The sequence below is a fragment of the Molossus molossus genome, unplaced genomic scaffold (genome assembly GCF_014108415.1).
Source record: "Molossus molossus isolate mMolMol1 unplaced genomic scaffold, mMolMol1.p scaffold_m16_p_19, whole genome shotgun sequence".
Lineage (NCBI taxonomy): Eukaryota > Metazoa > Chordata > Mammalia > Chiroptera > Molossidae > Molossus > Molossus molossus.
The window spans coordinates 27069740-27095201 of NW_023425354.1; the positions used below are offsets into that span (position 1 = coordinate 27069740).

The window sequence follows — 25462 nt, forward strand, 5'->3', positions numbered from 1 at the left end:
CATGATCTCAGCTCGACCTTTATAGAGAGGTCACTGCCCCTTCCCACTTTCCTTTCAACTTCCCCAAGGTAGAAGCCTTTTCTGGTTTGGAAGCTGGTTTTGCTTTAGTGTTTTGTGGTGGTGGTAGTGATGGCCTACCCCTTCCTTCTACCCCTCCCTCCAAAAAGTGATTAAAATCTGTTAAAGGATTTAATTAAGAGAGTTAAATGAAAAGGAAGGAGGCGCAAATGAGTTGGGGGAAAAAACCCACACCAAAGCTATTCTCAACGATTAAATCGCCATTTTAACAATATAATGGAGTTTGCATCCTGAAAGGGGAAATCAACGCTCATATCTCATCAATAATTCATAGAGTCCGGGATCACGCAGAGGTCAGCAGACCGGGGCTGGAGCGCCGGCCTACTTGGGGCTGCCAGCCGCTGCCGCATACATTACTGGCCACGGGTGGGACCGCTACCTCTGCTGCTCTGGCCAGGGCAGTGGCATGCTGACAGGTTTAGGAGGATTTTGCGTTCTTTTATTTTGGAGAATTTACTGAGACCCACATTTCGGCTCCAAGAGGAAATGGGGGACTTAGGAGACTGGAGAGGATTGGACTTCAGGCAATTCGGGACCTGTCCGATCCCGAATATCACCACCTTTCCAAAGTTTAATCTCTCTTCCCCTTATTTCTCCTCCCTGTCTCTGTTTTAGGTGTCCTCTGCCCATCTCTTCTCTTCCTAACTTTCCTTTTGGAGAGGAAAATGCACTCTGTGCAGCATCCTCTAGCTTCTCCTCCTTGGAAATGCTCCCAGGCTGCCCAGCTGTGCTCTGGCTTTGCTCTCTGAGTGGAATCCGGCTGATCCCCCAAACCGTGGCCTTGGCTGCTGCCTCAAGCTCCAGAGCTCAAGCTCCGGCCCGCTTTGGTGGCAGGGATCCCTGAACCTCAGAGCCCTCTGGGCTAGAGATGAATACATCTGGGGAGGAAAGGTGCTTTGCCCAGTCTGGCTTGCCTAGCCAAGAGATGATCAAGGTCAGGTGGAAAGGAGGGGGTTCAGCCTGGTAAGCAACATTTAGGGGAGAAGTGGAGGGAAATCCCAGCAAGTGGGAACATCTCATCTCGGAGAGTTGGAGGCAGCAGGGAGGGTAATCCCCATCTTCCAAGTTTCTGTAGTCTTGTTCCATTTTTCTCTTTTTCTGTGGGTGTGTCTCTCTAACTTGCTCTCTCTTTTCTGTTTTACCACTCTCGAGGGCCCCTAGGGAAAGAGGAATGAAAACTCTGTCTTGTCAGAGGTGAGGAGACGGGGGCGAAGTATTTGGGCTCAAGGAAAACCAAGAGCACAGGTCGCCTGCGCGGCCGCTGCGCTGGCCGAGAGGCAGAGGCTGTAACGTCCCGGAGCTGCCAGTAGAGTCCGCCTTAGACCAAGTTCACAGCCAGGCTGGGGCCTCAGAGGCGCCAGCGAGCAGCCGCGCAAGGTGGCCCCGAGCCCGCTGGGCCTCGCATGGCCTGGATACGGAGCTCTCTCTCTAACCCTGTGGGGACTGTCGACTTCTCTTCTCCCAAGGAACCCTTGCTCCAAGCTCTCTTCATTCTTTACCCCAAGTACCCGTCTCCTGGTCAGACCATTCTACCGCTCCCCTTAAGTCTCCTTGCAAGCAGCCGGCCCCACACTGGGGGACAGGAGTGGAGAGGAGTGGGCTATCAAAAGCTCTTCCAGTGGTCCTAACATGAAACCGGTGAAAATGCGGAAAGTGGGGTCAATGCGGGAAGTGGGATTGGAGAATTTTCCCTAGGAGTTATTTAATAATCAAAAGACTCCTCTTCCCCAGGTCTAAGGCCCCTACTGTGTTTGCGGGGGGGGGGGGGGGAGGGTGCAGGGAAGGCTATATGCGCTGGGATTTCTGTAGCCAGCGCAGCAGAATGAGACCCTGGGCGGTGAGGCCAGTGTTATTGCCGGAGGGGTCGCAAAGTTGGAGGGTCAAAAGTTTACCGCGTGCGTGAGCTGGAGGCGGCGGCGTCTAGCGCGGGGGCGGGGTGGAAGAGGGGAGGAGGCTGTGTATGTGTGTGTGAAGAGAGAAGAAAGCGAGCAAGGGATGCTGGAGGTAAGGAAGGTTTGTGGGCTGGGCGGTGGTGGGGAGTAGAGGAGCAGAGCTGGGGAGGGAGAAGAGGCAGATGTCTAGGGGAGGAGAAACTGAGGGAGGATGAAACACTTCTCCAAAAACCGTGCTAGTGGAGTGGGGAGCTGTGCAAAAGAGAGCGCTCCGGGTGTGGCAAATCCTCCGCTGCAATTTTCTATCCCAAAGATAACCTTTGAGTCACCATATAAAACTTAATTAAAACCTTCTCAGAAGCACACATTTAAAAAATCCAATTACCCATATGTCCTTGCAGGAGGTTTGGTGGGGCCAAGAAAGGCTTCCAAGGTGAAGGCCTGAGTCCCAACAAAGTTGGCCCCACCCCGCTTACCCTAAAGGGGCCAAACAGCTGGCTCCCCAAACCCCCATTCTCCAGGCAGGCCTGTTTTCCAGGCAGGGTTTGACCCCCCCAGGCTGGGTCCAGGCAGCTGGAATCCATAACCACAGGCCAAGACTGGAAGATTTCTAAACTGCTATCCCTCTTTCCAAATTGCTTGGATTTAAGAACTTGAATATTGAAAGAAGTTTAGCTTGTTAATTTTCTCACTCTCCCAAACCTCCACTTGCATGTTCATCCAGAATCCCTCTCTTCCTATTTGGAAGAGGGAGGGGAAATGAGAAGGAAAAATACTGAATGGTCTCACAGAGAGCTTTTTAAGTGGAGTTGAAACAGGCGACCTGAAATGAACCTTGAATCGATGCATTAAGCTTAGCTCATAAGTAAAATGCTTAGAGGCTTTGTAATTATAACACCAGGGCATATGCCTATTTTGGGTCTTTAAATGACTGTTTGTTGCTTTATGAGATGTCATCATATTCTCTCTAAGCATTCAGTACAGGAGGTGCACTGTGGGTGTTTTGTCTTGCCAGAATAGAGATAACCTGAGAGTTTTCATAAAGATGCCTTTGAAATATGGCCAGAAGAGACAATGGTTGAATGTCAAATTTCAAAAAAATATGGCCCCGTGTTTTTTGTTTGTTTGTTTTTTGTTTTTACAAAATCAACTGGGTGTGGGTCCCCATTTCTACTCAGCCTTCACTCAAGTTTCTCTGGGGAATCAGGCCAGGAAGGAATTCCTGGAGTCCAGAGGAGGTGGAGGTAAAAGCCTGAACTGGAGAATCTGTCTCTTTCTGTTCCCCCTTAGTCTCCTTCTCCTCCATTCCAGGACATAATGTTAGAAAATTTATGGTCTTGTGGGATAGACTGGAGCAGCCCAAAGTCCTGGACTGGAGAGGGCCTCAGGGTGGGGAAAGATAGTCCTCAGTCATCTCAAGCCAAGCTGGGTGCCTTGGGACTCTCCTCCCCCCAGCTCCCTGTACTAGGGGGATACCACCCTGCAAACACTCATCCTGTACTTGAACTGGATGGAAAGGGAGTCACCTGACCTGCCTTTGTGGGTCTTTTGGAAGCTGCAGAAAGGGGACATTTGTTGTTGGCCATCCATCGAATTTAATCTTAGAGAGACAAACCAAAGAAAATCTCTGAATATTTTTTATGCCTCTTTGATTTGCCCCTGAAGCTCCTTGTGCTGGTGATGGGGGTAGGCAAAGGAGTTACTGTATAGATGAGAAGTGGTTTGAAACAAAAATTGCAGGGTGGGGAGGATATTGTTTTGTTTTTAAGGGAGAATTAGAGCCTGTGAAAACCAAGTCCTCAGCTTGGAACAGTGCATTTCTCTATCTTCCCTGAACTTACTGGCTTATGGACCAAATTTCATGCCTCCCCCCACCCAGGTGGAGGGTTCATTCCTGGGGCTCTGGAGCCTCCAAGGTTCTGGCAGAAATGGGGGCTATTTCTGACATTGGGGGATAGAATAAAGCAGATGGAGTATGCAGTGAGGTTGGAATATAGGCCCTGCCAAATGCAAGCCATTTATAGGGTAGGCAGGAGGGAAGGGAGTTTGTGTCAGGCCTTCTCTCTGGGACACAGATCTCCACTGCCACATTTCCACTTCTCCAGGTGCCAGCCCCATTCACAGGCCACCAAGGGACCCCCCCCCCCCTTCATGGAATCCTGCCCTCTTCCCCTTTGTCAAAAACCAGAGCTGATAAAAATATAGGAATGATAGAATATTAAAGCAGAGGCGGGACAGGCTGAGTCCCATCCAAATGGAACTTTTTTGAGATGAGGGTTGAGTTGAAGGGAAGGGAAGGAAGGTTCTGACAAAAAAGTGAACTGGAGAGGACGAGCTAAACCAAAATCTTGGTCATTTTCACCCAAGTAATGTGCCTCCGCAAAATTCAATATGACCTAGAACTGTGCCACTGTATTATAGTAATTGCCTGCTCGTGGGGGAGGCCTGGACAGGGGTGAACTGCAGTTCACGGCGTCTAAAAATTATTAAAATGTTCGAGAGCCTCGTGACGCGCCTAGCTGTTTAACAAAGACTGCCAAAGTATGAGATTAATACGAAAACTTGCGCTTCAAAAACAAAAACACACCAAAAAAAAAAAAAAAAAAGTCTTGTTCCGGCCTCCAAGGGGGCCTGGAGCTCCTCTGCCCGCCGCCACGGTTCGGTATTCCGGACACACTGTAGTGGACAAGAGCGAGCTCAGCTGTTGCCTAGCGGGTTTCGGTCTCGGACGGGTCGGTGGTGCGGGGAGCCGCCCTGTGAGTACTCTGCCCGCTCCCGCTCTGGGCCTTCCACTCCTCCGCGCGGCTGCCGGTGCGGTGCGCGGACCGACCAGGGGCTTGCCTCCTTGGCCCTGTGCTTTCCCTCCCTCGCTCTGTTCCTCCCTTGCTCTGTCCCTCCCACCCTGCCAACAAAAGGTAGATGATTCCGCGCTGGCTGGGCTCCACCGGGACGGCGGCGGAGGGGCGCTGAGCAGCGAGAGGTCAATCTAGCAACCTGTGGCTGCTGGGAGACAGCGAGTCACCTTAGGAGTGCAGGGGAGGTGGCTTGAAGGAGCGCGGGGAGCTCTGTCCCTTTTTTATTTTTATCATTATGAGTATTGATGTTAGTATTCTTCTGGGAATGGAGGAGAGGGGCAGAGTCCTGCTGTGGTGAAACCTATTTTTAGAATCGCTGATAAACCTTGTCCTCCACCCACCGCAGCTGGAATCGGCTGGGGTGGGGGTTGCGGCAGTTCTGTGGGATGGGTGGCCTGGGCAGGTGACGGCTCTCAGCACGAAGAGGAGAAAATTTCCGCGCTCCGTCCCTAGGATCAGCCCTACCTAACCCTTCAGTGGCTCTACCTCCCATCCCTCTCTCCTGGGGTGTTATGGGCACCTGGGACACATCCCTTGTGAAATGTAGAGCAGCAGAGAGGCCGGGTGGCCAGCTCAGCGGCCCTCCCAAAATTGAGTTGGATGGATTTCAGAGAGCTATAGAGTTGAGGAGGAGGTATGGTGTGGGGGAGGGGCCTGAACAGTTGGAATGGGTTGTGCAGCTCCTGACTAAGTGGCCTTTGACAAGACTTGGAAAAGTCCTTGTTTGACGCTGGGGGCCTGGTGTGGGTCCTACTTACGCATTTCCTCAGTGATCCCAGGGCCAGACTCAGTCTCCCTGGGTGCTCAGATGGGGGTCTGAGATTAAGATAACGGCAACATAATTGTATGTGTTTGATTTTTCAAATATGTGTGAGTCTAGCCTGGCTGGTAGAGTGTTGGTGTTAGAAATCAGGACTGGAGGCCAACATTAGCAATCTAGATTTGGGATAGAAAAGAGAGTCTCCGGACTAGTTGCTGGCAGATGGGAGTTCTCTTCTTATCCACCTGCAAGTGTCCCAGCACTGGAGATGGGCAGAGACTTCTGGAGTGTGGTGGTTAGAGGGTCTTTTTTTCGTGTCATTGGTATATTTGTTAATGAAATTGATATTATTCTGACGTGTTCATTAGGGATATAAGTTTTTTTTAGACCTAGGGAGATGGGTAGGGAGTCTGGATGGGGAGGAGGCTGCTTCTATGCACTCGTTCCCTTACCCTGGGAAGGCTGGCAGCTTTCACAGTCTAGGACTCAGTTCCCTCCAGCTCAGCCCCCAGTCTCCCAGTTTAGTAAATTTAGTGGTTACTGGAAGCCTCAAGAAATTTGTTTGTGAACCTCAGATCCCCCAGGTTTCCAAGATCCCCATTTGGGTCCCACTGTCCACTGTCAGCAACCCTAGCAGGTGGCAGAGTGAGCAAGTTGGGGGGAGAGAGAGAGAGAGAGAGAGAGAGAGAGAGAGAGAGAGACAGTCAGAGAGAGTCTGCCTGGAGCTAGGGAGGTGGGGAAACGGGTTTCTCCTCACACTTCAGGGATTATCCTCCGTTCTGGCCCCAGGAGGTTTGGGAGGTTGGGAGGGACCAACCGGAATATCATCTGGCTGCATCTTTTATGGTTCTTCATTGCCCCTTCATTCGGAAATGAAACGCCTTTGATCTTTTTCTCAGGTTGTAAACGGAATTGCCCGTCATTAAATATCCGGGGCCCCATCTGCTTGGTCTCCCAGCATTTTTCTTTACAGCTGTTTCTCCCTCATTTTACCATTGAATTTTTCCAAAAGGACTTTTATGACACCCCCTTCACACCAAGCCGCCTTTCCCCCCTCCCTTTGCTAAGAGGCGCCTTGAAAAATATATAGATATTTGTTTGATCGAAACTAAAGGCTGCAAGGGTCACTGGAGGAGTCCATTGGGGTTTTGTTTTTCTTTAAAAAAAAATGTCCTGGGGGATGGGAGGGGCGCGAGGGCACCCAGAAGGGCCTGAATCTGACTTGCCGCAGCCTCAGGATGACCCTTCCTCCTTTTGTGTTTAGCTAGTGTTTACATCTCATAATTCATGCGCCACCGCCGAGAGTTTCGCACCACTGCGAGGTTCGCGTCTCTTTCCCAGAACCGCTGCTTATAGTTCTCTCTAAAAAAAAGAGAAAGAGAATTGAAAACCTTGTAATTCCAGGGATGGACCCGCAGTGCCTTTTCCTGTTCCCAGAGCTCAAAATCAGGACAAAACGAAATAAAATCAAAGCACTCAAACCACACCCCAAAAGAAGAACACGCGGAAAGTAGGAGAACTGGAAAATTTCTGGGCCAAGAAGATCTCTCTGTCTTCTGTATATACCCTGTAGATCCGAATTTGTGTAAGAAATTTTGTGGTCACAAATTCGTATCTAGGGGAATATGTAGTTGACATAAACACTCCGCTCATTTCCCCCCAACCCCCGAAGAAAAATATATTTTATTCTAAATGAGGACCCTGCGGTGACTGAACACACGAAGACTTCTTCCTTCTTTCTTTTCCTCCTGAAACTGGTTAGAGGAATCATCTACCTGAAATCTCCCATGTCTGTCCCTGGGAGCCTGGGTCCCTTTTCACTTCTCTTAATAGGTTATTGTTGGTGGGTGTTTTTTATTTTATCCTCTCCCTCAAGCCCACCTATTTCCAGGGAGGCTTTACCGAAAATCCGGAAAAATGACTGTTGTCTTCAGTGTGCGCCAAGGCAAAGGAAATTTCGCTTTTCAAACGGATGCTGAGGTCGCCTTTCCGTTTGGGTTCAGAGCAAGATGCCCTGGAAATACGCGATTACCGATGGTGTTATTGTGTGTGGGTCACCCCCAGGGCTCTTATCCCCAGCATCACAAGGATGTGGAATTTCTGTTCACTGAGGAGGCTGTGGCATTAGTGGCAATTAGAACGTCTCCACCCCGTGGTTAGTACTGCTCCGATGGTTCTGGAATTAGCAAATTGTTATTCAATGTGCTCTCAAAAGTTGCAGGTTTTTACTCCAGTGCTCATGTTCAGTGTGGGAAACCAAGTCGTTTCTCCCGTTTGGACCATTTGGGGTATGGAGAGGAGTGGATAGGAGAGGGGAACAGACAGACGGACTGACAAAGCCAAACTAATAGCGCAGCTAAATGCGATTTGGAAGGCGAGGTCTCCCCGAATTAGTGCATGAATTTTCTATCGATCCGCCCGCGGTTCCATTCATCTCTGACAAGTCCCTCGTGCACCCGCCTGCTTGCTCCCGACGCCTCCTCTTTAACTCCCTCCTCCTCCCCATGCGGCTGCAAAGAAAAGCCCCCATGCTCAATGCCTCTCAGTCCCAAGTGGGTTCCCCTTTCTAGGCTAAGACCCCAGTCTACCCCTCACTCCACTTCCCACGTAAACGCAGTGTGCATGGGCGCCCTCCGCTTGGGAGGAAGGGATGGGGCCTACGGAAGTCACAGAATGAGGGGCAGAGGTGAGGCAGGACTGGAGGGACTGCACCGGGAGCCCCGACTTCCCAGGGTATCCAGGGATTGCGCTCAGCCCAGGGCCCCACAAGGCCCTCGGTTGGCAACCTGCTCTCTCTCTTCCTCGATCTGGGAGAGAGCAGGGTGCGGAGGCGGTCTCCCCTCAGGAGCCCTATGTAAATCCTAGTGTTGGTTGGGTGGGTGGGTGTGTGGGTGGGGAGGGGGTATAGAAGAAGGGGAAATAAACCTCTTTGGCTGGAGTAGGGTCCGGGTGAGCAGATTTCCTTATCCGGGAATCGCAGGCGGGGCGGCCATTGGCTCCCAGGATCACGTGGGGTCCTAACTTTGTTCACTTGACAGTAAGTAGGAGGGCTTTCGGAAACAGGAAAACGAGTCAGGGGTCGGAATAAATTTTAGTATATTTTGTGGGCAATTCCCAGAAATTAATGGCTATGAGTTCTTTTTTGATCAACTCAAACTATGTCGACCCCAAGTTCCCTCCGTGCGAGGAATATTCACAGAGCGATTATCTACCCAGCGACCACTCGCCGGGGTACTACGCCGGCGGCCAGAGGCGAGAGAGCAGCTTCCAGCCGGAGGCGGGCTTCGGGCGGCGCGCGGCGTGCACCGTGCAGCGCTACGCGGCCTGCCGGGACCCCGGGCCCCCGCCGCCTCCGCCACCACCCCCGCCGCCCCCGCCACCACCCGGGCTGTCCCCTCGGGCTCCTGCGCCGCCACCCTCTGGGGCTCTCCTCCCGGAGCCCGGCCAGCGCTGCGAGGCGGTCAACAGCAGCCCCCCGCCGCCTCCCTGCGCCCAGAACACCCTGCACCCCAGCCCGTCCCACTCCGCGTGCAAAGAGCCCGTCGTCTACCCCTGGATGCGCAAAGTTCACGTGAGCACGGGTGAGTGCGTGGGCACCCCTTCCCCCTCCCACCCCTGGCGCTTCACACCAAAGGGACCTCGGAGGCATGGGGGGGGGGCGGGGGAAAGCTGGGGAAGCCAATTGTCCCCGCTATAAACTCGCCATTGCCGAGATTTACGGTCGCCTGTTTTCAGAGCCACATAATTACATCCCCCATAAATTTTTATGGCCTGGTGGGCCCTGCGCCTTTGAAGTCGGTTCCCCATCCTCTTTGCCATTCTCACCAGCGACTTTTTCACCAGGGACATGTAGTCTCAGTGAAGTTGGAAGTTGGGGAGGGGAGTGGGAGGTTGGGGAGAAGCAGGAGAAGGTAATCTGTATTTAAGCAGAGTTGAATCAACTCCCACTATTTATTTATTTTTTTCTCTTTCTTTCCTCTAGCCTGGCTCCTTGGCTCAAGAAGTGGGCAAAAGTTTTTATTGAGGGCAGGCACTGCTTGGAACCTGAGCAGAGAGGGTGGGAACTAACAGAAGAAAGGTTTAGGGAAACCCCCCACCCCTTTCCCTCCTCATTCTCCCATCCCAGGCCTCAGGCCAACGCGGGAGAGGAACGATTAAACCTAGTGAAGATCCCTCATTCCACCCCCCACCCCCACCCAAAGAACATCGAGATAACCATCCAAAACTTTGAGGTCTTTTTTTCTTCCTGCGGTCTTGCTTTCTTTCTTTTTCGTCCCCCCCACCCCCACCCCGCCACAGAGTTAGAAGAGGTGGTGGGAGAGGGAGGGAGGGAGGGAGATACTGTGTTAGCTGGAAGAAAGGGCTCTCCCTCCTCCCTTTCGGGGCAATAAAACTTTCTCTTTCTCCTTCTCTCTGTGTGTGTCCAGTAAATCCCAATTACGCCGGCGGGGAGCCCAAGCGCTCTCGGACCGCCTACACTCGCCAGCAAGTCTTGGAGCTGGAGAAGGAATTTCACTACAACCGCTACCTGACACGGCGCAGGAGGGTGGAGATCGCCCACGCGCTCTGCCTCTCTGAGCGCCAGATCAAGATCTGGTTCCAGAACCGGCGTATGAAGTGGAAAAAAGACCACAAGTTGCCCAACACCAAGATCCGCTCGGGTGGCACCGCAGGCGCAGCAGGAGGGACCCCAGGCCGGCCCAACGGAGGTCCCCCCACACTCTAGTGGCCCCCGCCCGGGAACCATGAACCTGGGGCGGGGGAGGATGGCGAGCGCCGAGAATAGGGGGGAAGAGAGGCGGGAGGAGACCCTGGGGCCTAGGCCGGGAAGCCTTCCTGCCCCCCCTTTATCTACTTACTCGAATAAACGCAGAGAAGGGGGAGGGGAAGCTTTATTTATATTAACGACAATAGGGAGCCGGGCGAGGCCCCCCAGAAGCAAAGCGCAAGTCTCTTGCTTTATTTCTTTAAAAAAAAAAAAGAAGAAGAAGAAGGAGGAGGAGGAGGAAGAAAGAAAAGACAGAAAGAGAAATAGGAGGAGGCTACACTCCTCGTTTTCAGCTTTGGCGAAGATGGATCCACGTTTCATCTTTAATCACGCCAGGCCCAGGCCCATCTGTCTTGTTTACTCTGCCGAGGAGAGGAGAGGACGGGCCTCGGTGGCGACCATTTACCTCGACACTTGGCTAACAAATGAGGCCCGGCCCGCCGCCGCTGCCTCTGCTGCTGCCGCTGCTGGAAGACAGCCTGGATTTTCTTTCTTTGTCCCCCATTCCTGACACCCAGCGAAAGCACCCTCTGATTGCCAGATAGCGCAGTGTTTTGGCCACGGTAACAAACACACACATACAGCCTCCTCCCCTCCATGCCCCTTCGCGGTGACACTGACTGCTCACCCCCTTCCACTGAGGGGCTGGGATGGGGGGCAGCAGGAAGGGGACTAATGGAGGCGCAGGCGGCCTTGGCAACGCAGGATCCGGCAGGGAAATTGAGTCCAAGAAAAAAAGAGAGGCCCCGAGACCCAGGAGGGCCTTCCTCTGGAAGGTCACACTATTCCTGGCAGGGTGAGCGGCCGGTTGAGTTTCGAGAGCTGGGCACAGCCAATCTTGAGTTGTACAGAGGTGACCTGCTCTCCTAGACTGAAATTGAATGTGAAACTAGGAAATAAGATGTTGCGCCTCTCCCAGACTGGGAGATGATGTTACAGAGACCTCTCTCATAGTTTATCATTGTTGCATTGATTATTATTATTATTATATTATTATTATTATTAATTATTATTTTATGTCATGTGTGTTCTCTCTCCTATTCTCTTCCTGACATTCCAAACTAGGCCCCCTTCCTAGTTCTGGGGCTGCCTGAGTCTAGAACCCTTCGTTGGAGTGAAAATTTGTGTCCTGTACAGAGTGACAATAGAAATAAATGTTTGGTTTCTTGTGACCAGCAAAGCGTGTTTTTGTTAAAGCCTTGATCTAAAGATACAGACAAATGCCACCTAGCCTCTATTTTAAGCACCCCAGTCCATTCGGACTCACATTGTATGTGGTTGAGGATTTTTTTCCCCAAAGGGTCTGATGGGAATTTCTATCTCTGAGGACTCCAAAATTGTGGTAGCTGGTTTGTTTTCCTTTTGGGGTGAGTGTGTTCTGTTTGGGGCTTTACATTTTCCCCCTCCAGTCCAAAATATGGATGGAAAGGACTTGGAGGGCTGACTCCAATCCCTAATGGGGGAAAAATGTTTCGTTGTAGGACACAAGAGGCTTAAGTACGGCAAAGCCTTTCATATCATGATTTATTTGTCATAAGCAAATAAAATGCAGTTAAGCTGTCTCCTTCTAGACAGACGGCTCTTTGCTTATTAAAGTTCCGAGAGAGGATTCCGCGAGGCCGGCCTCTTTTCTCCCGCGTAAGAAGGTATCGTTTTCCTCTGAGGTGTTTAAGGCTTTAATGAGTCTAATTTTTTGCACAGATGTTTCTGGGTGTTTGCAGGTTTTCAGAGTATTTTTATATTACAAAGGAGCTAGCCGGTGCCATAGCTCAAACTCTGACAAGCAAATAGATAATCAAGAAGACAAATGGCCTCTTTTGTGAAGCCCTGCTCCTGTATTAATTTTCATTTTCTTTCTCATAGAAAGTATCGAAAGTACGACTGGGGACCAAATAGCTTTCTGTCTCCGAGGTCCCAGTCACCCCTAGAATGGAGTGGGGGAAGGGGTGCGGGTGACCCTCGGAAGTTCTGTTAAGCTTGGGCCTATTTTGTGCAGCACCCAAGAGAAGTTCTAAGGTCTGGGGGCTCCAGCCTGAGGTCTCTGGTTCTGTGGTGGCCCAGGGTACAGCCACCTGCCTCCAGAGAGCTCAGGGCTCTGGAGAGCATATTCAATTAAAAGTTGTTTTTTGTTTATTTTTGGTCCCATCTCCCTTCAGAAAATAAAAAAAGCCAATTTCACCCATACATTTTATTGTTATTTCTTTACTGTATTCCCCCTGTTTGCAGCACCCGGGAGTCTGAGGCTGGGTAGGGCCAAGGGACAGACATACGGGGCTAATGTCCCTAGTACAGAGAAAGGGTTGAATTCCCAGTTTAATACTGCAGGGAGACTAAAAAAATCTGCCAGACCTGGAAGATGAGAACGGCCAGCTTTGTTTCGGTCAATTGCGGTGTGATGTTTAGCTGCCAGGGGATGCGACACCCTTAGCAGAGGGAGAAAATAGTTCTTAAAAGGAATATGCCACCCCCCATGCCTCTATAGAACCAAATCAAAGCTACTCCTTGGAAGGTATGAATAGAATAAAAAAAGACTTCTATGGAGCTTAAAGTTCACAGCCATTCTGTGTAGACAAGAGCTAAGAAAAATGTGAGAATTATACAGAAAACCATTAATCACTTCTTTTCTTTAAATACGTATCCTCTCTCCTTTGTTATTATTCAACAGCAAATCTCCGCAGACCGGCTGTTGGGGGGAAAAAGTGTTAGCCGTCTCTCCCAGATCTGCAAGGGGGAAAATTTTTGGAACCGTAAAGTTGAAAACTTTTTTCTCTCAGTTTGGAAGAAGCCCTTCATCATGAATGGGATGCGAGGAGTTCGGGCGAGAGGAGGCGAGAGGCACAAAGGTAACAAAGCCCCGGCCTGGGCTGGCATTTTTTAAAAAAAAATCGTTTTATGAGGTTTTTTTTTTGTGTTTTTTTTTTAACAAGGGAAAGAAGAAACCCCTATCTTGGCAGGGTTTTTATGGTGGACGCTTGGTCAGGTTTGGGGCCTTTTATGATGACTGATGCTTGGACCAGAGAGAAAGAGAGAGGCCTGACACCTGGCTAGTGTTTGAACTGCTGGGGACTGAGGTGTTAGGGCCCCTGAAGGACTCCAGAGAAGGTTGTTTGTGAGGCAGCGCAGAAGTGTTTGCCTGGTTTTGGAAAATGCAGGTGGACCTGTGGAGCCCTAGCATGTGTGCATGTGTGTGTGTGTGTGTGTAGCGGGGTGCACATGTGGCCAGTGGTTCTGTGACTCTGTTTGTCTACACTGGGGGCTTGTGTCCCATATATCTGTTTACTGGTGAGATGTTGTCACTGCTGGCTCCTGGAAAAATGGAATGCATTTCTTGGATGGAATGCCCCAGCCTGGGAGCAGGGATTAGGTGGACATCTTTTTTTTTTTTTTTTTTTTTTAATTTTTGTGTCAATCTTGGGATTCTAGACAAATAATCACAATTCTCTGGAGCAGGAAACTGCTCTGTTCATAGACAAAGTTCCTTGATGCAGGAATCTTCCTCTTCAGTTCTGTCCCCTCTCCCCTCTTCCTGGATGCTCAGTGTTCTGTGGTTTGGTTTCCTTTTGCTCTCTTGGTTAGGGGGCTCTTCCTGCCCCCACCTGGGGCCCTACTTCTAAGGGTGAGTGAGCCAGTGGGCTCTGCCTCAGACCTAACTGTGCCGGCCCTTTTTCCCTGGGGCTCACTGAGAGTTTGGACGCAGGAGGTTGGCAGGAGAGAGAGTTCATGGAAAGGCCACGTTTTCTAGGCGATTAGCTCAGTATTAGAACCACAAAATGACCTCGGAAGCCCCTTGACCTCTCTGAGACTGGACATTGTGCTGGCTCCTGCGTCCTGCCTGGGAGGGAAAGTCACACCTCCACTGGGAGCGGTCCTTGAGCTGTTGTGTGCCCGTGTCCAACCCCCTCCAGCTCCAGCCCCTTCTTTGATATTTTGGAACTTCTGGATTATTTTTCTGTTACCGTCTATCGGGAAGAAAAGGAATAAAATTGTTAGCTTGGGGAAGGAAGAGGGTGCTGGTCTGTCTCTCTCTGCAGAGCTGCTTCCCTCAGCCAGGCTCCAACCACTACTCCAAAGTCCAATTTATCCCTTCTTCTTTCCTGTTTCGCTTAGAAGAAGCTGAGGGAAGAGACAAAGGGGAGTGGTAGGAGAGGTCCACAAGGCTTCAGAGGGCTGGGGGATCAAGCTTCTGGGCCCTAAGGAAAGAGAGGGCTCCCCACTCGAACAGCCCTTTGGGGGTTACTGTGTCTCAGACTGATATCCAAATCCACAGCCCCTCAACCCATTTTTTCTAAAGTTCCTTTGTTTATGAAGCTATTCCTATCATCACTTTCACCCCCTTCCTCTGGTCCCCAGTCTCACCTCAGCTACTCACAGAAGCCCTGGAATACCTCTCCACTAAAGGAGCAGGAAAGATGGGAGAAGGGTCAGTGCGGACTCTTCTGACCATTTCCAGGAAGAGCTCAGCTATGTTAATCAAAGTGTCCAGCAACTTTTAATTTTCAGAGATGGAGGGAGGTTTTCTAAGATGTGAACTCTGAACACAGGGCCTTTTCAAATCCGTATTCTGCTTGCTGTATCTTAAAATCCACACTAGTAGCCAACCTCTCAGGAGGAGAGAGACAGACAGAGAGGAAGAGATAGAGATTCCAGGTGGGAAGAAAAAAATGCTCCTTTTGGGTTAAGACTAGGAGATACAGAACCTTGCTGGAATGTATTTGGTATTGGTTTATATTTTGCAAATTGTCTATTATAACTTGAGGACTTGGTCTCAGGCAAGACATAACTGGAGTTGGTTGGTATCATTCTCTGTCCCTGGGTGGCATAATAAATGCAGAGGATGGAGGCCTTGGGAAGAAAAGGGAGTGAACAGAAAGGTGAATTGGGCTGCTTCTGGACTGAAAATATTTGGGGCTCCAGGGAGATGTGCACCCATTACTCATAAAGTTAGATAACCAATTGTGGGAGCTCTTTGGGCTCAGGAAATAAAGAGTTAGTCACCTAGGACTTTACAGTCTTCTCTCTGGCAATTTCAAGACTAGGGGTTCACCAATGGGAAGAAGGAGGAAAACAGTGGAAATGGAAAGTTAGGGTTCATTCCAGGATTTCAGTCCTACAGGTGGGAACTTGGAGAGCTCCCTTTCCCTCACTCCCAGACCCCAACCCTTGCAGAGCTTAACACTGCCTAAGACTCTCCAGCCCTTTGGGCTCACCTTCTACAATTCTAGTGACTACCTCTAGTCCTCCTCATCTTTGACCTCCCTTCCCTCCAGGTCCCTGGTCCTCCCCATCTCTCTCCTACTTCCACTGCCTGGACAGACTGGGCAGCCCCAGCGCCCCATGGTGGCTCCCTGGGAAGTGGTCAGGGAACGGGTTCTGGTTGGAAAACGAAGTGGGGAAGTTTCCCAGCGTGAGTTGAGCGCTGACGGATTTGTGATCAGCCATAAAACCGGCGTGTTCAGATTCGTAAATCAATCTCGCCTTTCTCACAGTATAAACGTTCGCTTTATCGGCAGCAAGAAAGCACTCAGCTCATGCTTGGCGCTTGTTTATTTGAACACGGACATTCCCAGGATTCGAAGAGTGTGGGCATTTTAACAGAACCTGTCCTGCATGCCTTCATGTCAGTTTGCTGTTCCTTTCCTTGTCTTTAGAAAGATTTTCTCCATTTCAGGGATTGCCACCTTCCCATGCTCCAGCATATTATATCTTCTCTCTTGCTCACTCACATTTTTCTTTTAAACTTTAGTGGAGAGTTTTCTTTGGGGGACCATTTTAATGGATTTGTGGTCAGGACCTTGCAGGGAATTGCTGGAGCCGGGCTCAGGACCCACGTCCGGAACAGGCTGAATTCAATACCAGTCTGTGTTTTGTGTCTGGACAATCAAAGCTGACCACCCCGCTACAGAGTCTGAACCCTGCCGGTGCCCCACCAGTACATTGGGAGCAAAATTCCAAGATTCCGAGGAGAGGCCAAGCCAGCCCAGTGACTTCTGCAGGAGCCACGGATGCCGCCACAGCTCGACCCTACTGAGACCCATACGGGGGAATAGCTGTTTCTTTGGGGGTTGCTAAACCATCTGCATCCTCAGCCTTCTCCCCATTGAGTTGCTTTTGGTTCAGAACCCTCCAAACAAATGGACAAGCCCCAAGCTTCCCTACTCTAAACCACATGTGTTCTTCCCCTGTTTTCCCTGCCCGGCTGCCCCCAGAACTGCTGAAGATAATACTGGGATGTGCAGTGAGGGGCTCCTTCAGGAATGTCTTTTCCGCTTCCCTTTGCACCCCCACCCCACCCCAGAGCCAAAAATTCTGATTCTGGTTGTAATTGGTCTGCTCATTCTGGGGGTGAGCTGTATGTGAAGGTTTGGGTGGGGATGTTTTGTTTTGTTTATATCTGAGATGGAGGTATCTGTGTACATGTCTCTTTCTAGGCCTAGGGAATGGATTTCTCCTACATTCCCGCTGTTCATCTCTTTAATATGCAACACCCCCTCATCTTTTTCCTATTGATCAGTCTCCATTTGTCTGTGGATTGGAAGCTCAGGGTACTAACACCTGGGAAATAGGGACCCGGGGCTGCCAGGCTGACTTCAAAGCCTCTTTCTTCCTTTTCCCTGCCCCCCTCCAGTTCAAATCTCCAGCTGTCTTCACTGGAGTCGGGAGCAAGGGGACAGAGACAGGGTGTGACATAGGTAGAGAGAGGCTGAGAGTCCACTTCTTTTGTGTAGAAATCTTAGTCCAGGTCTTTGTCTCTAGACATATTGTCAGTCAGTCAGAATTTTGTTCCCTATAATAGTAACACCACAAACGAAAGAAGTCCCTGTTGTGGTTATTCTCAACTCTGGAAGTCCCAGAGTCGCCTGTTCACCCTGTCCCTTTTTTGCCCCTTCAAAAGGTACCACAAAAGATCAAAAAGAGAATGAAAGCCAGAGCCCCACTCTTTATACATATATAATGTAGACTTATGAAGTGTTTCTTTTGAAGCTGGTCCCTTTAGAAATTTTGTTGATTGTTTAGGAACAGGGGGAGTGGGTCCCACTAAAATCAGTATCTTAGGAGTGAAGGAGAGAACGGAATTGGGGAAATCTTAATCTTAAGGGATGCAGGGAGTAGAATTGGAAGCTGAGAAATCCAGGGGCTTGGAGAAGGGCTCGGCGCCCACCCCACCCCCACCCCAGACGCCCCTGCAGACTATTTCTGCACCTTCACAAACTAAGCAGAAGCAGGAGGAGAAGAGAGAGAGGAGAGGTGGGCTGTAGGTAAGTGTGTGTCAGGGGTGGGGGTGGTTAGGGAGCTGTAGATATAGTAGGTATAGATGTGAATCTGGAAGAGAGAAGGAGAACTCCATACTATTACATTGGTGGGTTGAGGGGAACCTATTTTGCAGGAAAATTTCTCCTCTTGAAGGGGAAGGTCATAGTGGTCCTTTGAGTCTGAAATCGAAAGACCCCCTTCCCCCTCCTGGTCACGTGATTCATTAAATAATTAATGCCGAGGTTGCAGAATAGATATGTATTCGTCAGGAAAATCGCAGGCTTGGTCTCCCTGTTTCTGACGTGCAATTCAACTGTCCTTTGAAAAACAAGCCTGTACCCTGAGAAAAAAAAGAGAGAGGGGGAGAGAGGGAGAGAGAGAGAAAAAGAGAGGGAGGCAGCAATAAAACAGCCCCGCAGCCGGAGCCACACCGCGGGCTGGGGTATTGTAAGTAGAAGGGATTTCTCACTACCTACCGCGTCTTATATGTCCATGTAAATTTATTGTTTGTTATTAATGTTATTGTCGTAAACTGTGACAAATAGCCATCTTCATTTCCTGCCATTTCTCTTCACACGGTGCTCTGTGTGTTTATACCCATTGAGGCATTGCATAGAGATTTTAGGAATATTTCTCTCCTCTCTCTCTCTCCCTCTCCCTCTCCTCCAACCTTTTTCTTGATTTATAGCAATATGGGTGTCAGCTTCTCGGCCAGCATGCCAGCCATTGTGTGTGTGTGTGTGTGTGTGTGTGTATGTGTGCGCGCGTGTGCGCGCGTCTGTGTTTGTGAGCGAGTTGTGTTGTTTATGGCCATGTCTTCGATAAATCATTTCTCAAGGAAAATGATATGGAAGCTGGGCTATTTCTGCGGCCAGGAGAGAGTTGCTCTCGGAGGCACTTCCTCCCTCTCTGCTCTGCTCCCAGGAGTTGGTTATTTCAGACGATTTACAGTAATATATCAGCAGTTAATATGAAAGCTCTATAGCTGGAGGTCTTAAATTACAGCATCCGTGATTATCAATTAAGGCGAGATTTGTATAAATTTGGTAAACCAGAAATGCCTCATTGGCATATAAACCCAGTCAAAGACCATGACCTAATATAAAAATTATATTTGCGAGCTTGATAGAGCCAACATTCCTGCAGCAGCAGACAGAGCTTCATTTTTCAGCGGTTCCCCTCCAGAGTTTGGCTGCTCCAACTCCAGCCATGGGAAAGAACCCAACTCTGAGGGCAGAAGGAGCCTGGGGGCAAGAGAGGTGGAGGCGGAGGGAGAAATTACTGGAGTTGAAGGCAAAGATTTTTTGTAATCGATGGGGACCAAATCTAAGTCCCGTGCAATTGGAAGGGGACTGGAAGATTCAGCTACAGTATTAAAGCTTAACCTATAGGACTGATGTGTATGGCAGGGTATTTAGGGTGGAGATTGAGCTGCCCAAATTGGGGGAGACAATGGAGGCAGAGGGTGAAGGGCATGGAGAGAAGCTGAAAGCCTTGGCTCACCACCCTCTGGCTAACAAAACAAGGAAATGAATTCACACCCCAGTAGCCTTCCTTCGACCTCCTGAAACAAAGAAAGTTTCCTCAGCAGTGAGGGAATATGCGTGTTTGGGGCTAAAGCAGGGAGAAGTTCTCCAAGTTTTTCTAGAAAAGAAATGTTCCAGGAATCAAGTGGTCCCAGAAAGTTGAAATGTGTTTCTCTCTCTAAGCCCTCATTCCAAGAAGAAGCAAACAGGGTACAAATTGGGAGGTGGAGAGCTGGTAACTTTCCCTAGGGTTTCATATGGAGGTCTCAGTCCTTCACCATCAGGGAAGAGTCTGCTGGTCAAGAGAAAAGCTAGAGGTATCTTCTGGGGACATGCTATACTGTACCCCAAAGTTGTGATGGATGAGGGGCAGAGGGTGACAGTCTTTGCAAAGTCTGGTCCAGACTGCAGGCTTTTTCTTCTCTGGCTGGAGCTGGGCCAACTGACTTTATAGCTACTATTATCTGTGATATTTAACTCTGCCTGCTAGTGTAAACCTTTGAGCAGGAAAATTAGAGTGACTCTGCACCCAGGTGTTAATTATTTATGGATGAGCCTCTGTGGAGTGGCGGCTTAGGCCCCAGTGGTGGAGCATCCAGGAGCTCGCTCCCATGCTCTACTCCAAGTGGGCGCTGAGCACCGTCCTTGTAACCAGGCAGATTTGTGGGTGGGTGGTGGTAGTCTGAGTTGACAAGGGTTTAGGGCGAAGGAGAAGGAGAGGAACAAGACCCTAGGCTGGGATGGGTGGGAGCATTACCTGGCCTGGATAAAAGGAGGGTGGAGTCTGGATTCAAAGCAGCTTTGATAAGGTTGAAGATCATAAAGGGCTGGGGGCAGGAGAAAAGAGACCTGAGGGATAGGGGACTCCAAGCCCCTCAGGTCCTCCATCCTTCAGTGTTGGAAAATTCCACCCCCCAACATACACAGTGTGGGAGGCAAGTATTTCCTTCTCTCTCACCTGACAAGGGGAGTATAACTGTGAAGACAGTGAGTTCACCCCGAAACTAGTGCTCCAGAATTTAGGCCATAGTCTTGGAATCCCTGAGAGAGCAGGGAAGGATTACCTCTTCCTTGGAGAGGAAGAAGGACATAAAGAAGAAGATAGAATTATGTTTATTAGCTTCTGAATGTAGCCTGTTTTGGAGGATGGGGAACAAAAGGGTGGAGGCTGAAGGATTTGCTCTTTAGGACAGGCCATAGCTAGTAAGAAGAGGTGGATGCCAGTCCCACAGGCCCCTACCCCTGTGCTGCCAACTCCTCCCCCCATCTAGCCCCCCCCTTGTGCCTATGACGCAGAGAGGTCTGATTCCCCCCCTTTTCCTTTCCATTCTCTTAGCCCCCTTCATGTCTTTGTCTCTTCTGGCCCTGGGGATACTCCCTCCCTTTCCCTTTCCCCAACTCACACACAGACTCTTCCCCAGGAGACAAAAGCAGGGAGACCATCCCTTTCCACCATTACCTTTTCGTTGCTGGCCCCTCATTATATCTCCCTATGTGAGGCCTGATGCCCTCCATCTAGGCATATAGACCTACCCACCCCACCCCCAAACCATCAAGTTTGAAAAGACTTTGTTAGTGCTTTTTTTAAAAAATAGATACATTTGGTTATTTAACCACGAGGCACTCTGCCTCTTGCCAGTTCTGTGCGCACGCACGCACACATTTGCTTTTGTGCTTGTTGTTCAGGGGATGGGGTAGAATGCATTTGATGGAAGGGGGTTTTAGGAAAGCTGCTGGCTCTATTTTCTCCCCGGACTCTGTTGGTGTCCACTTTCTCTATATAATTATCCTGTTTTCCCTCTGACTTTGAGAAGCAGAGCTGACACCACTTTAATGGCCAGAGAAGTTGGATAGAAAGATGAGGAGAGAGAATAAAGAAAAAAGAGAGAGCCCCAGAGAGAGAATAAGCAACAGAATACCTTTCAGAGGTGGGAAGTCAAGGCAGAACTCAAGGAGAGGACGGCAGGGGAGAGTGGAGACAAAGACCAGTTAGAGAGGCAGGAGGCTGTCCTAGAAGAAGCCCCACAACTTGGATGAATACACCCACACTCTCCTCTGAGCTAAGTGAGAAGAAGGAAAGTGGAAAGGAAACCACTCATGTTGCACCCCCCCCCCCCAAGAGGCTGTCTCTAACAAAAGGGTAGGCTTTCTCTGTAGAGGAGAAGGCCTTGAGGCCAAGCTCCACATTGCCCCAAAGAGAGGGGCAGCCTAATAAGCTATCCCAGAAGTGATTTCTGGAGACTCCTAAGTCCTTTGCAAGATTCAATTCAAATTCACTTAAGCCACTGAGAGGCAGAGTATGAGAAGACAAAGGGGCTGTGAGAAAGGGACAGAGACAACTGAGATGGTTAGAAATGGGGTGGGGGCAGAGAGAGAGAAAGAGAGAGAGTGCGCGCACGAGAGAGCACCCAAACCCTTTCCTTTAGGGGTCAGGCACAGAGGGGAGAGGGCTGCAGGGTCTGGAAGCTTCTCCAGACTCCTGCTTTCTTTACAGACAGCTGCCCAAAGCTGAGACCATGGCAGAAGCAACTGCCTCTAGAGTGTAGGCCCTCTGGGGTGCTAAATCAGGTGGGAGGCAGCTGGGGCAGGGACTGAAGTGCCAGGGAATGGCCAAGATGTCTTGGACACTTCAATATCCTCTTCTACCACCATCATGAGTAACTTAATGGTTGGACTGAGCCAAAACAGAATTCCAGCATGAGTGGGGGTGTTGGGGTCTGCCTCTCACACCTGGATCTTAGAATCTTCTCTTTCCTCTCGTGGGTATGGTCTCTTCCCTTCCTCTTTAGGGACCGGGAGAAGTTGGTCTTCCAGCGGCTAAGAACTTTCCCTTTCACCTCCAATCCACATTCCTTCCCAGGAATCCCCAGCCTGAACAAACGGATGCTACCTTCACTGATCTCCTCCCTCCCCCCGTCTTTCAGGAAAAAAAAAAGGGGGAAAAGGGAAAGAAAGTTCCTACCAGACTAAGCTGCCTTCAAAGACTCCCGAAAAAATGGAAAATGCAAACCTTTCTCGCCTCTCCAGTGCCTCTCTTATGCTCTCCCCGCGGCTTAGCTCCCTTCATTGAGCACCCCCACCCCCAGCCTCCCGTCCTGTCCTGCCCAGAACTCTCTCCCTTCCCCGCCCTTCTCCGCCGGGCCGGACATATGGAACCCATTTCGCTGGTGACATTGAAGAGCCGCCCGTGCGCCCGCCTTCCCTTCCGCCATGGCGCCCCCGGCGCTCCCGCTCCTCGCCGTGCCCCCCGTCAGTCGCGGCTCCCCTTCCTGGGAACTTGGCCGGCTCTCAGAGCCCCGACCCAGCACGGCGCCCGGCCCGCCCGGCTGAGGGGGAGCCCCGGCTCTCGGACAGGGGCGCCTCGAGTGCAGCCCCGCGCGCCCGGCCGCTCCCCGGCCTCTAAGGCCGAACAAAGCCGGGGGCGGGGGCGGGGGCGGGGTGCGGGCAGCGCTTCCGGGCCTCTCCCCGCGCGGGCCTGCCGTCCCGGGGCTGCCGGGGTCTGAATGACCGGGATGCGGCCGGCGGAGCCCCAGCTGGGGCTGAGGGACCCGGGCCTGGCCGTCAGCTCCCGCGAGCGCCCCGCTCCTGGCTGCCTGTCGCGGCCTGCGCCCTAGCGGGAGACGCACAGGTAAGTGTGGGTGCTGAGCCAGGGCGCCCTGGGAGGGTTGGGGTGGGGAGCAGGGTGGCTGAGACCCCCGTCCCGGTCCTCTCTCCTGGGTCGGCAAAGAGACTGGATCCAAACCGTGGAAGACAAAGATGAGGGCAACTTAAGAGGTGGGTGGGGGCTGAAAGGTAGAGGGATCTTGTGTGCAGGGCAGTGTGGAGGAATGTGGGTACGCGTGTGGTGTGTGGACAGGAACGAGGTTCGGGGATGGGGGCTGTCTCCCTCAAGAAGGGTATTGGAGGCTGCGGAGGGCTTGCCAGGGTTGTGAGGGGCATCTGTTGGGGAGAGGGCGAGCCCGTCTGGGCCCTGCTCCTACAGTTCAGCTGCCACCATGGCCAAGCCTTTTAGCACCTTGCGGGTTATTTGAAGCTGAAACTACAAGGGGTTGCGCTGAGGCTGGGTGTTAAACTGAGAAGGTAGGAGAGGGGTTGATTTATGGCTTCAGAGAAGCTGTGTTTACTCCCTGCCTGCTTTGGAAACCAAAAACCAAACAGAGCAGAGGCGGGAGAAGCCCTTCTTCTTGGAGTGGGAGGCAATACCAGTTTGATGCTCTGGGATTTATTTTCTCAGATGTGGGGAGATGGTGGGAAATATTTCTTCGCAGAAGCAAATGTGGTGGGTCTGTATGAGGTATAAGGAGTGTGCAAGCATGCACACGTGTAGGTGTGTTTGTGTGTGTGTCAATTCTTGGGTTAGTGTTTGTCTGGCACATCATGGCTTTGTGAGTGAGCAGACAGGGAGCTGGGAGGGAGATTGGAGGGGTCTCCGGTCCTGTACCCTGAGATGGGTTAGCTCTGGACACACTTTGCTGCTCTGTGCCCTCACCGTGGGGCACTGCTTGGTTCCGCCTGTGTTTTCTTTCCTCCCACTGCCACATGCAGCAGAGTCCACTTGGCCTGGCCCTGGACCCTCTGTGCCATCTGCCCACGCACCACCTGATACTCACTTTGAACCTTTAACTTTGCCATGGGAGACTAAGGAATTAGTGAGCATAGCTGTGTGAGAAGATGAGGGAGAGAGGAGGAAAAGGCCTGGGGTAGTAGGGGAGATCAGTGGTTTGAGGCTGGGTCCTGGCAAGCTTGGGTTCCACCATTACTGCTTAAATTCCCCTGAAGGTCTGCTTGGGGAAGGGGGCAAGAGAGCACAAAGGGGAACAGAGCAGGATGGTGGGTGTGGTGAGAAAAATATTTTGACCCCCAGATAGTTATTTCCTCAGGCCAACTAGTGGCTCTTGCATTTCTGTCCAGACGCCTGGCTTTGCCTGGAAATTGTTTTGCATTAAATTTTCTCAGCCGCAGAATTATCTTTCCTCGCCTCCAGCTAAACTTGCATTTTTCCACCAGACACTTGGGTCCTGCACCAATGAAATCTGAGAGGAAGCGGCTGGGCCCTAAGTGGCCGTAATTTAATTGATTTTATCATAAATCATCAACTTGATGAAGAACCCGAGGTTTCAGTGAAGTAAATTGATATTAATGGGAGTTTCTTGAAATGCAAACTCGCTGTATTGTTGGATTGTTGGGCATCTTGAGCTGGGGAGGTGGATTACTTGTGTCCCAAGAGCAGGGAGCCTGGACCAGCACAGCTTTAGGGGGTAGGGAAAGCAAGCTATGAAGGGCAGCTGCAGGCAGACTGATTTCTGGGGTGGGAGGGAGCAGGCAGGGAAAGGAACTTTGTGGGGAGAGAGCAGAGTCTGACTCCTGGAATCCTGATGGTCACCTTGGGAATGCTGGTCTCCAACTGGGGGAGGCAGTTGGGAAGCTGGTAGGTGTGTGGGCAGAGTTGGGGGTCGGGTGAGAAGGCCAGTTGGTACAATGGGTGCATTGACTCCTGGTTAAAAATTGCCAGGTCGAAGCCTTCCTCCACTAATTATACAAATTAATTATTTACTGCTCAGGTTCCTGTGTCCAAAAACAGCACTTTTGACTTGGTGATGGAGGTAGAGAACAACACCCCACATAAACACACAAACAGAAGCGCGGTAAAAGCCAGTTCATGAGCCCCTGTGGGGGTAAGAAAGAACAGGATGGGGTTGGTGTTCCATAATAGAGGGGTGTAAACATTTTTGGGGGGGTATGTGCCCCTAGCGGGAACCGAATCCGGGACTCTCTGATCCTCAGGCCGAAGCTCCAACCGCTGAGTCAAACCGGCCAAGGCTGCATTTAAATCCCAAAAGGAAATATCCTGCCTTTGGCCACATTGGTGCTGTTATTGTCTGAACTTAGTTTATTACTGCTTAGTGTTGCTCACTTTTACATCAGCACACAGAGAACAACTCTCAGTCCAAAAAGGAGCCTAAGAAGATCATTTAGCCCAACCCCTTCCCTCCAAACACATGTTTGGCTATATAGAAGGGTACACTGAGGCCCAAGGAGTTCTCTGCTTTAGCTCATGCAGCCAGTCTGGAACGCCTAGAATTTCAGTGTCCTGACTTCCAAGCCTATCCCAAGGATGACTTAAGACAAGTCACTTTCCCACTCTGGACCTCAGTTTCTCTCTGTAACAATGGCAGGAATAGACAGGATAATCTCTGAGTCCTTCCAGTTCTGACTTTGAGTAACTGTCTAGTGGTTGAGAGCAGCTCCCTTGCATACAGAGGTTACTGCATGCTTATTTGCAATATACAGGGTGTTGGTACCCACCCAGAGCAGTGGATGGTGACTCAGAT

The 25462-nt window shown here is 50.8% G+C and overlaps 2 protein-coding genes across 4 annotated transcripts in view; both read left to right on the forward strand.

The window, feature by feature from the left end:
- HOXB3 (homeobox B3) overlaps nucleotides 1-25462 on the forward strand; it is a 41103-nt gene that overhangs the window by 3300 nt on the left and 12341 nt on the right. For 2 of the 3 annotated variants that reach the window (XM_036268242.1, XM_036268243.1), the window contains one exon: nucleotides 13019-13196. The gene's annotated coding sequence lies outside the window, so the exon portion shown is untranslated. Of the gene's footprint in view, nucleotides 1-11945; nucleotides 12000-13018; nucleotides 13197-25462 lie in introns of those variants that run through there. The other variant, XM_036268244.1, reaches the window with a different exon arrangement.
- Nucleotides 8648-11533, forward strand: HOXB4 (homeobox B4). Its single transcript, XM_036268246.1, has 2 exons — nucleotides 8648-9166; nucleotides 10013-11533. The coding sequence occupies exons 1-2, from the start codon at nucleotides 8710-8712 to the stop codon at nucleotides 10309-10311; spliced, it is 756 nt and encodes a 251-aa protein (XP_036124139.1). The 5' UTR covers nucleotides 8648-8709; the 3' UTR covers nucleotides 10312-11533.